This window comes from Falco peregrinus, chromosome 3 (genome assembly GCF_023634155.1).
Source record: "Falco peregrinus isolate bFalPer1 chromosome 3, bFalPer1.pri, whole genome shotgun sequence".
Classification (NCBI taxonomy): domain Eukaryota; kingdom Metazoa; phylum Chordata; class Aves; order Falconiformes; family Falconidae; genus Falco; species Falco peregrinus.
Window position 1 is genome coordinate 68,312,100 of NC_073723.1, and position 12,674 is coordinate 68,324,773.

The 12,674-nt window shown below is 35.2% G+C and overlaps 1 protein-coding gene across 3 annotated transcripts in view; it reads right to left on the reverse strand.

Annotated features, from left to right (window-relative positions):
- The window catches only part of NETO1 (neuropilin and tolloid like 1), a 74,831-nt gene that overhangs the window by 49,393 nt on the left and 12,764 nt on the right, over positions 1-12,674 (reverse strand). For all 3 annotated transcript variants that reach the window (XM_027781753.2, XM_027781749.2, XM_005233865.3), the window contains exon 4: positions 10,039-10,287. In XM_027781753.2, the coding sequence (XP_027637554.1) occupies positions 10,039-10,287 (249 nt within the window). The remainder of the gene's footprint in view (positions 1-10,038; positions 10,288-12,674) is intronic.

The window sequence follows — 12,674 nt, forward strand, 5'->3', positions numbered from 1 at the left end:
GACAAACACTCAATCAATATATATCTACCACATAATTTTTGTAAAGGTAGAAAACTAGTTTTTAAATTATAAAAAGACTTGAAGAAATAGTAGTTCAGGTCTCCAAAATAAATAAATATTTCATTTTTACTTAGTTCAATAGATGAAAAGGTAGAGGACATATTTAAATGCGCTTACCTTTAAATAAGTACCCAAGCACAAAGATTGCCCAGATTTAAGCACATGCTTAAATGTAGGCTTCCTGACGTTCTTTACTAAATTGGGACTAGATTTAGTGGCTTGTCAGTGCAGCATTTGAGTGTAGTAAGCTTAAGCAACTGTTCTTTGGAATTGTTCTTGGGCATACCAAAAAGTAATTTCAGAGATTTTTGATGGATTACAGTGTTAAATTATAGTAGCTGTTATTCTTATTTGGCTCAAAGACCTTAGTGAAATGAACAGATTTTGCAGAGAATAAAATACAGACACCTAGCATTTGGACTTGCCACAATAAAAAACATGCAAATTGAAAATGCCTACACATTGAGCATAAATTGAACAAAAATTATTTACTGGCTTTCACAAACAAAACAAAAACATTAGCTGGTTAGTGGCATTCTGCATGTAAAAATAATATCAAAGATTTGCAGGACAAAAATTATGTGACAATTTTGTATTTATTTCAAACCAAACTAATAAAGCATCTACAAGATACTGTGATACATCTGGCATTATAGAAACAGACCATAGGAGGCTAGCGAATTCTGAAACTTTAAATAGGTATGTCAGGCACTTGTGACATCCTGTATTTGATGGCTGAAATTTTTGTCAACCTTACACCATTGGCCAGAAGAATATGCTACCGACAAGATTTTAAAGGAATATCTCTACATAATGTGAATTAATATTATATGGGGAAAACCCCCTTTAATCAATATTCATCATTCACAAACATTAAACAACACTCACAATAAGCAGATGACTCTTGCATGAACACATTATTAGCGTTATCCATCTCTTCATTATAGATTTTCATATCTTAAAGTTTTGATTCTTTTAAGAATTGACCTAAAAATTCAACTTCTTGCTTCCTCAATTTGTCATGATCATTTTTAGGATAACATATCTGCATTTATTGTATACATAACATCAGTCAACATTGCTGGGATGAGGTTTGTTCATAACTCCTTATGTCTGTATAAGTTATAGTTATATATTGTAACAGGAGCTTTTCATTAACTTGAGGTAGGTTATAAACGTACAGAGAAAGAGTGAAAGAAAGGGGAAAAACAGATAGCAGGAAGTCCAGGTGTTCAGAGGCTTGATGCAAGGTCTTGATTTTCCACAAGGTTTGTGTCTCGCGCTACATATATTGACTACATACAGATGATATCTACCTCTCACAGAAATCTTTGTATTTCTTTTTCTTACATGGGAAAGACTAATCATGATAGTATCTGTCTACTCCATGAGAGCAGTATGATACTAAAGATTACAGGCTTCTTGATATTACATAATATGAGAGAAAAAGAAAACAGATCAAAGGCATAGATACTCTAACAAGCCAGTGAAAAGTTTATTTACAAAATAGTTAGGACAAAATTTCTATCAGCGTTGATGGAAACATGATCTTACTTTTGGACCTGACCAGCAAAGAAGCTCAAAAGAGGTATCTGAGATGAATTATGTAGCCTGCATTTCTTAACAGACAGTAAACAAATCAACATTGGTCATAGCCATCAATATCACAGGAGATGTATTAAGGTGACAACATGCACCTACTAGAACTACAAATATACAAAACAATATTCAGTAACATCCACCTCAGTATTGGTAAGCAAGAGACTCTCTGGATTGATGTCTTTACAAAAAATACGAATACTACCCTCAGAAAATGAACTGTTGTTGAGCAGTTGATGACTATACAGAACAAAGGCTGAGAGAGGATATATTTTGAATTTGACACATTTACTAATTTGCTAAGCATTGCAAAAATACTTAATTCTACAAACATGAACATGACTGACTTTTCCAAACACTACTGTGGCAGAATCAGAGCTACTAATTATTGGGCAAGAACACTTTTTATTAGTTACAGAAAACTGGGAGCTTTCTAACAAGGGTTTTTCTGCATTCCTGTAAGGAGAATTAGCTAGAAGCACTATTCAAGGGGAAAAAAAATCAGTTATGGAAATCTAAATATGTCAGTAGAGATCCTTACTTATTGCTGCTATAACTGAGAATTACTTCATTAAATGAACAGATGATAAAAAATCAACTAACACAGGAAGCTGAACATATGCAAATATCAGATTAACAAATAAGAGTGACTGAAAAGAGCTATAGACATGGGGTTTGTATCTAATGTAAAACTTAATTTACTATATGGACAGCTAAAGAATCAGCCTAGCAGTGCTGTGGCTAGAATAAAAAATAGTTTCTCTGCCTAAACAAGGGCCACAGTCATGCTGATCAGACAAAAGCACTGAGGTGATTGTCAAGATTTATTTGCTATATGGAAACCTGTAGATACAATACATGAAGATGAAAACTCAACGGCTTAAGGAGTAGATAAGTAAAGAAAAAGAATTGCTTCAATGTCATCAGAATCTCTGCAGACATGCACATTGCCAAGGTCACTAAGACAAACTATTACAGACAACGGTGTTGCCAGGATGAGGCCACAACAATTGGCCAGTAGTGCATCCCAGTACAAGCTATTAGAAAATCTGCCTGATAGGGAAGTCCAATGATCTGGAACAACTTTGAAGAGCATTCAAAACCTCCTTACTCACTACATACAAGGCATGGTTTCCCATTTTTTCCCTGAAGAAATAGGTGTTAAAATGTTTGAATGAGAACTACCAAGTAAGATACTTACATTTTGGAGGTGCTATTCTGAATATGCATGTTAGTAGTGAAAATACTCATTGTAAACAAGTTGTTACCAAAGAATTGTGCAAGACTCAGGCTTTCTGTTCAGTACAAATTCCATATTATCTTCCCTGCTCTGTCATTTCTAAGTGCTGCATAAACATTACAGATAAATCAATGATTAATAGGGAAAACGAATGCCCAGGACTCAGTGTTTTTTTCCACATTTTGCAAGCGTTTAAAGCAAAGAGTAATCACTCTATATCAGACCTAAAGTTAAGATAATTCAGTATAGTATTTGCATAAAGCCAAAACTGTATCCTTAAGGGAAAGAGCATAAGGACCATATTGAAGGAAAAAGGTCTCCTGCCTCTAAGATTTAGTTTTAATTGTTCTGTAACAAGTAATAATATAAACTATTTTGAGAACAATTACAATGGTCGTGTAAAAACACAACTTAATTGTGGTGGGTGACCTTGGCTGGACACCAGGTGCCCAACAAGCTGCTCTACCAGTACCCTCCTCACCAGAACAGGGAGAAGGGAGAAAATAAGATGGAAAAAAAATCCCTTTTTGGTCAAGATATAGGCAGTTTAATGAAGCAATAGCAAAAGTCATGCATGCATAATTGAAGAAAAACAAAGGATGTTTTTCTCTACTTCCCACCAGCAGGTGATGTTCAGCCACTTCCCAGTAAGCGGGGATTCAGTACACCCAGTGGTTACTCCTGAAGACAAATGCTGAAAATAATAAATGCCCCCACTTCCTCCTCCTTTCTCTTAGCTTTTATATCTGAGCAGAATATCATATGGTATGGAATATCCCATCAGTCACTTTGCGTCAGCTGTCCTGGCTATGTCCCCTTCCAAGATCTTGCCCACCCCCAGCCTGCTGGTGAGAGGAGGGGGGGAGGTTGGAGAGGCAGCCTTGATGCCGTGTGAGCACTGCTCAGGAGCAGTCAGGGCACTGGTGTGTTATCACCACCTTTCCAGCCACCAGTGCAAGCACAGCACTGGGAGAGCTGTTGTGGAGCTCAGCCAGACTCAACATATTAATCTAAAAATGTTGGGTCCCTAGTATCATTCTTGAGTGCACATCTAAGTTTGCTAAAGATTCCTCCCAGGTGCTTGTGAAAAGATAGACGTTTGTCAGAGAAATGTGGTGCTTCCTCTTTAAATAATATTTAGCAATGCAACAGCATAATCACCTTTATTGGTGAGATCACCTACATACCAAGAGAAGTATTTCCTGTGGAGGTAGAAAATAATTATTTGTACCTGTACTGCAGTACAATATCCTAGTAAACCTCCTCTAGAAGTCTGTGTTCAACTTGTGGAATGGATACAGAGAAGAGATTCTTGGAGAGAGGAGGGGTGGTACTGATATCAGGGGAAACAAAGAGCCTATGGCATAAAAAGACAGTACAAGGATTTGGCTTTTGCAGACAAGGAAACTGACATAACACATGACTACTATCCCAAGTTCGTTACATGGTGGCGTATAGTCCTGGTGAGAAAAGAGGCTTCAAAGCTAACAAGTAATGTTGGTATAAGAAGGCAAAGAGATAAGCTGGCTCTGAATGATTTTAGGTAAGAAATCAAAAGAACATTCCTAATAATGTGTGTCCTGGAACAGGTCCTCCATAAAAACGGCTGAAGCAGAAAATGCCCAAATAAAGTCAACTCTGAAAGTCTCTTAAGATCTACCAATAGAGGGATATGGATTTAAACATTTACTCTATGAGTTGGAAACTGGCTCTTTGCAGTCCCGGTGTGAGAGGTAACACTACATGATTTGGGAAACCCTTTCACTCCAATATACATACACAGTCAATGCAAATGCAACTCTAATATCCCTAGTTTATGCAGCTCCTTTTTTTTTTTTTCTCTCTTTCCTCCAATGTTAGAATACTTAAAACTATATTTTATCTTTCTATTGCCCTTATTTTTACAGCAAACATCACCAGGGTAGGAACCAAGGGTTCAAATTCTTTCTTTTAGTAGTATGATACTCCCAGCTTGCAGGGATTTCTAAACCAGGGAGTTCTGTAGTTGCCTTTCAGGTATTGTAGAAAGAAAAATATAAGTATGTGATCACAAGAGGTAATATGGGACCTGAGAATCCCATGAGATTTTTTAGATACTAATTTGCTCCACATAAGGAATTTTTTTTCACTTGACATTTAAAATAAACATATTATCCCATTACATTCTCAGATTTATTGTACTGAAATACTCTGGGACTAATCCTGTGGTTCCTGTAAGTTAATAGAATCTATAGAACAGCACAATACAAATCAAATCCCCTTGAAAAGACAATATTCATGTAGCTGATCACGATTTTCAATGTAACATCTAAATGTATCATCCTAGACATTACAGTGAAACTCCTCATTCACAAGACCAGATGCCCTAATACATTGTAAACAGCAATGAAGTGCCCGACTGTGCACTTGTATGAAGACATTAAAATGTCATAGCTCAAGAAGACTGCTTATAATGATCTGAAGTGCTGAGGGTAGATATCTCAACAAATAAAATAAATCACATTTAAAAAAAAAAAATATGAGAGGGTTCTGACTCAAAAGTGTAAATGACTAGTTATAATGAGTAATTTCTCATAATTTCAAATCAACTCCGATCCCTAAGGAAAAAGATTGACTCATTCAAATTTGCTTGGTTCTGAGATTATTGTTTCACAAAAAATTTAACTGGATTACAAGTTGGTTAAAAGTTGTTGTTGCTGATGTTAACTTAGAAACAACCAGAACAAGTTCAGAAGAGAACAGGAAAATAAATAAATAAATTTAGAAAAGCAAGTGAGCAAGCTCCCACAAGTATTCAGCTGTCCCAGATGCCTAGGAAATACCCCTTTCTTAAATATACACAAGGCAAGACATGGACGTTAGATGGCAAAATGATTTGACAAAATCTTATCTACATTCTTCAGAACTGTGATTTAATTTAATAAATTCACATTAAATTTTTCACCAGCCCATAAAATATAGAAATTCCCCAATCAGAAAGAATCTGGGTTGTTGTCTTCAGATTAATGATGTTATTATTCTATTACTCTGACATTCCACAGCTACTTGTACTACTGCAATGTGGATGTAAAAGTACTGTTATTCTGATTAGACAGTGGTTTACACTCCACTTTTCAGAACATAAGAATATAAAGGGCTTTATCTTTTTCCATTATCAGGCAGCTGAACAGAAAACATTACTGACTGACCTTTATATTAATGAGGCTAAATAAAAACACAGATGGCTTCTACTAAGTGAAGGAACTGAAAGTAATGATGTGCTATCTTAAGCCACTGTCCTGCAAAATCAGGGACCAGGATAAAGAGAAATCTGATTATTCTAGCTGACTAAGAAAGCTCAAATAAACATATCCTCTCTCTGTTTGAATCCCTGTCTACACTAAAAAATTGACTCATTTTAACGAATGATTGTCAAGAGTAAGTCCCCTTGAAGTAATACTTGACTTTTTCTACACAAAACAGTGACTCAACACCATTTCAAAAAATCCTCTTGAGACATAACATTTTAGGAAAAATGAGGGTAACAGATTGAGTCTGAGGACCCAGAGATGTGAAAAGAAATTTCAAGCATAGGCCTTTCAATGGCCCAAAGAATGCTGAAACACGAGCAAGAAAGATTCATCATGTGACTTGTCTGGTGTGGCTTTCCTTCATCAATCATATTTGCATTCAAAATGAAGCAGAGCAACCTGAAAATACTGTAGTCTGATACATTATTTCTTTTATATGAGATTTGCATAAAGACATTAAAATGCTTATATAAATCTATGAAGGTTTCATAGGTTCAAATAGTTCCATTTAGAAATGGTGCAGTTCATTAGCATTTAACAATAAAAAAATAAATTAAAATAGTACATAAAGAGTAAATATGTTTTATTTTTCTTCTCAACTCTCATGTACAATATGGTTGAAAATTTATTTTACATGCAGGTTGGGTCTGGTTATTACTGGTATTCAGCTGTAATAATACAAAAGGAAAAGGCAACTTCTCCCCTTAACACAGAGTTTTGATACGCAAAGTAGTTGATCCTTACACCATACGTACATCTTCATCCAATCACATCTTGCTTTACCTTATAACTCATAAAATTACAAAAATGAAATCCTAAATTATCCCCTTACCAAGGAACTTTATGCCAAATTTTCAGTAGTTTTTCCACTTATTGGGTGTGTTTATGTTGTTTTTGTGTGTAGTTCTGGATTTGTCATTAAAGTTGTTTCTTCTGCAAGACTGCACTTTTTAGAGTGCTGAAAAGTGCTCTGAAAAAAATATCTCTTTAAATGGAACAGAGTTTATGGCAAGAGATTTGTGTTTGTTTCAAGATGCCTGGAGCCCCAACCTGTTGAGAGACTGTTGAGACTCTACTGGGCTTTGGTCTTGGTGCCACTGGGCTTTGGCCTTGGTGGATGACATTCCAACCATTTCAACACCAAGGAGTCAAAGAAATCATTAAACAGAAAAGTTATAGTAATTACAAAATATTAGTCTGTTCCTTAGGATTGTTCTAAATAATTTCTTTTTTTAGGACTTCATCCAAACTGCTTTTAAAATGGTTCAGATGACAGGGTTCTTTCCATTTACACAGACTAATAGATCTTAATTGGAGTATTTTTCCTGATACCCTAACTGATATTGTTTTCAACTTCATCCAGCTAACTGTTTTTGTACACCTTGGAGACACAGTAAATAATTTCTTTGCCTACTTCTCTAGGTACTATTCAAATACTAATAAATAGTTGCAGCTCCAATTTAGTCAAATTTACTTACTTATTTTTTTAAAAATCTTGCCACACACCCATACATTCAACATCACGTTTGTCTTTATCAACAATCCAGAGCCCCTATCGAGATATCAAATGCAAAAGTGGCAGCCGAGCAACATGTCAGGAGTGGGTGGGGACCACACAAGTGGGGAACATCAAAGATTGCTGGTACTAAAGACATAGCTCTGCTGTGCTTGCCACCTCCTTGTAATGGAGAAAGTCTCCTATGCAGGCTGCAGTTAGGCAGAGTGTGCTGCTTGTGCCCATAGTGATGGGTGCAACAAACTTCATCTTCCCTGAGTGTCCAGCTGCTCTAGACACCAATAGTTTCCAAACAAGTCTTTGTCTCAGATCATTTTCTTGAGGATCTTTAAAGACAGGTAAGCTGATTTTTTTCTTCTGATCTCTCCTTTGTTCATAATTTATTTTCATAAGTTGTCAGTACCCAAGATGGATCTAGATCGTTTAAGTGGTAATATATGGAGGCAATTCCTCTCTATGCTACTCTTTTATACACTCTTGAAAGCCATCACTCTTTTTGATAAGTTGACAGTGACCCCTCCCACTGCTTGCATTTGGACAACTGATCTCAAAATGTCAAGCCTTATCCATGCCTAAAAAATAAATAACTGGTAAAGTAACCAAGCGGAATGAGAACTGCTTCCTGTTATGGTGATCAAGGAGGCAGCAGTGCTGTTTTGCACTTGTCGGCTTAATCTTATTCTCAGTTTGGCCAATATTCCTAGAAAACTTCTATCATTTATAGCGCTTCCTATTGAAATCCATGGAGGAAAAGAGGAGGAAAAAAAAAAAGGAAAGAAAGAAAAAAGAAAAGACATAGCTATTCCATTTGAAGTCCGGAATAATTTATGCTGCTATAACAATTTACCAGCATTGATCTCTGTGCAGAATTTCACCTTACATCAGTAGAAAAAGAACGAAGATAAAACATAGTCCTTGAAACTGCTTTTCACTTGAGAGTTTTTTAGACAGAATAAGCTGCAGATTGTGCTATGAACATCTTTTCAACCATAATACATAACCTTTTGAAACAAGATGGACATGAAATCTAAAGCAAAGAACTTTTGGTGGAGGTGGGAGGAAAATGGCAAAAGCCCACAGAGCCATGGTAAATGAGAGATATACATTTAACTCACTGTTCACAGACAAATATGTGTGGATACAGTAATACTTCATTGTCTTTGCATTTACAATAGACATATATATGGATATCAGGTTATTTGCTACAGAAATTCTTCTGTGTTCTGTTGCTGTTTAAACCTTCTAAATATGTTTATCCTTTGCAAGACAGTATCTTTGACTTAAAAGAAAAGTGAAATACGCTGGGTAATTTTATAACTATTTTCCTTGCATTAGGGAAGAAAACCGCATAGAGGAACATTCAAATATTCCTGCTATCTCCTATGATACTACTGGAATAATTAAGCAAGCACAACTTGGGACCTGTTAATTTTAGCAGATATTCTAAAGAATATTGCTCTACCTAACACAACAATTTAGCTGAAACAATAGTGACCTAATTGACAAAATTACATAATAATTACAGTGCTTTAGAGAGAGCTATATTAAGGTATGACTCATCACCCAATACATAAGAAGGTACAGAACTACGTCAAATCCAGCAGTGCAGGGCAAGACAGTGTAGCTGCAGCTAAAACTGAAATTTAAAATCAGCAATATTTTGTTAATAAGTGTGTGTGAGGAGGGGAATTAATGGAAAGTATAATTATTAATTTTGTTTTAGTTGGTGAACTAAGTTTAAAAAGTGACAAGGAATAATTGTATAGTTACAACATCTTTTTTAGGAATTTTTTTAATATATTTTACTATTTGAACCTCACACTTCCTCTGGCAATACTTGTAATAGTTTGCTTTATCAAAAAGGGAGAACTATTCCACTCCTCACCTGGGATATGATTGGTGAAGTGGAAAAGCAATGATGGAAATTTCTGAGATAAGTACAGTTTTTTATTAGAATACTTTATCAATGATCATTTTGAAAGAAAAGCAGCACAGGGTAACAATCAAGCATAAAATGCATAACTTCCTATGAAACATTCTGTATTATTTTCTACAATAGAATTAGATTGAAAACAATTATTTTAAAAACTGCAGAGGCTGAATATATGCATCTTGGACAAAACTGTACTGAAAATTTCTTCCTTGAATAAGTCTTACTTATGCTATGCAAAAGATATATCTGTACCTTCTATCATTTTCCTATCTGTTATTACTTTCCTTAATAATAAACATAGTCCCAGTTAAACATATTATTCAACAGCACAATTATACATCATTAGCAAAGCTACTATGCTAAGATTTTTCTATCAAAAAGTGTGATGGTTTGTACTCACCAGGTGTAAAATTATACCGAGCAGAAAACCCCATAGATTCCAGCTCACCATCAGCAAAAAATTTAATCCATAGGAATCTGCCACTGGATTTTATCATAGGTGGATTTTGCTGTCCACAGAAACGTCCAATGATTGGGGAAAAGCCAAAAGGTCCATCTCGTACTTCAATATGGTCAAATTTACATTCCCAAGAAGGCTCTATGGAATATTTTTCATCAAAGTGTAGTTCAATGCATTGTCTAGGTGCAGCTAAAGATGAAAAGAAAATTATTGCATTATTTTCTAAACCAAGAACCCTCAAACCTAAACCAAAATTAAATAAAATCAAATTTATGACTTTGGTATGCATCTTAATGTTTTGCATAAAAACTTGTTTGAAAATCTATATTCTTACACATTTTACACCATTACCTTACTTGTCTATTCTTTTCCTTTTAAAAAGTGCTTAAGACAGCACTTCTTAGCAAAATTAAGAGAGATATCTATGATGTAAAGCAAAATACACTTTAGGAACAATTTGTTCAAACACAATTTTTTTCTAAGAAACTTCTGTACCTAGAAAACCAGTGTTTTCTTATTGTTGGGTGGGAATGTTAATCAGAATACTTTTTTACCTAGTGCTCACAAAGATGAAAAAAACAAACGAACAGATCAGAACTGTGCTATAGAAAGGACAAATTCTGTTCCTGTACATATTGCAGTCAATGACAAGCTTGAGCGTAACTGCTTATATTTAGAATTACTTATAATCTCATTTGAAACATAAGGACAAGTGTAGTGAATTGTCACTTAAACTAGATAAGGATGAAGCAAAAATAACGTCTAACTAAGAGCAAACAATATTCTAATGAAAACCTTGAAGGACCTTTATAATGGTCACTTAATTAGACATAAAAAACATCTTTATTCAAAGATACTAACACTAGTCACAGTCAGAGTGATCTCTACAACAAATATTCTCTCACATCTCCTGTATAAAGCAAAATAGTTACTGGTTGAACTAAAGTATTCTCTTAAAAGGAGGAAAAAAAATATCATGGTTTTGCCAACAAATGTTAAGAGACGTAGCATCCCTGGGATGCACTGTTCCTACACTTAATCCTATCCGTAACAAAAAATGTATGCCTCCCGTGCCTAGATCACAGTGCAATACAGTCTTTTGCTGACAAAGCCTTCTGCTAAGACAAGGGTTTGTTGTCTCACTGCCTGCTGTGCCTCCCATGGGACTGTGTCCTACACTTTACACAGAAGATGTTGAAATTGCCATGAGCTTTGCCTGAGTTACCATTCTTTTCACATGAAAATATGCAAGATCAAACTCCAAGCCAAGTGCGTAAGCTTAACGTGAAAACTGCTGCCACTCCAGCGGTCTCCTTCCATTTCTTTCCTCAGGAATAATAGGAAAACTATTAGTGCGACCAGACCCACATCTTCTATATATTTTGAAACATTTTTAATCGGAGCTTTTGGGAATGAGCTCATTACTCACGTAAGAAGGGACACTATTTAAAATTAACTAAATAAGATGATGTTAGGTAAATCTTACAAACTGTACACAAAAGCATGCAGTCAGATCCCATTTACAACTATTTCATGTAAGTAAATACAGCATCATTTTGTAAGAAGCATTGAAGAAGTAAGTTAATAAACACGATATCTGAAAGTTTAATAGCTTTACTTTCAATTTTAATATAAATGGGTGATTTTTAATTTAAATATTTAATCGAACATAAGAAAGAAACCTTATCTACTGTTCTCAGTTTGAAGAAATTAACATTTAGGGAAATACTGACTATTGGCTTGTTGCTATTTATACCAGCTTACAGGACATTGTTATGCCCATAGAAATCCAATAGAAAAATCAAACCCTAAAACTTTACATATAATTGCACCAAATTCACAGTCCATGGAAGTGAAATTACTTTGAAAGTATGAAAAAAACCTTGGAAAATTAAATGCAGGTAATAAAGCTTGTAAGGACCTTACTAATGTTACCCTTGCTGAGGTTTGAATACCAAATAGATCCTTTAGATTATAGTAAAACACAGAATAACTAGAAGATATCATTGATTAATTTTATTCAGAGGTTTCTACCCTTGGCTTTGCATATTTATACCAGATATTAATTTAAACTTAACTAAGCAATACTAGGACAGAAGAAAGCAATCAGCACCTTTCAATCTGGGATCATAGTTTGTATGCTCTTATTCCATTTAAATACATTTGTTGAGAACTACTCATCATTCACCTAGGGACTGCAGAGTCGGGTATCTATTGACTTGGTGAAAGCTCAGTCTGAGAAAAAACTGCACGGTTTCCACAACATCCATGTAGCTCTGAATCTCACATTGCAAACTAGCCTTATGATCAGATTATTGCTATAGTTTACTCTTCTCTGCTTTTATTTATTTTTCAACAGTCAAGATGAGACTTTTCCTGGTGAAGCTCAGTTCTTGCTAGAGGATCAGAGGGAATCACATCAGCTCAAGGAGTGCTCAGGAAAGAGTTTTTGCCTTTCCCCAATGCTCCCATGTGTAGGGGCTGCTCCACTTTAAGAATGGAGCATCGACTATTTGTTAGCACTGTATCTCTTACTTATTCAATACTGCTAAATAAAACAAGGCTGGGGAATGAGT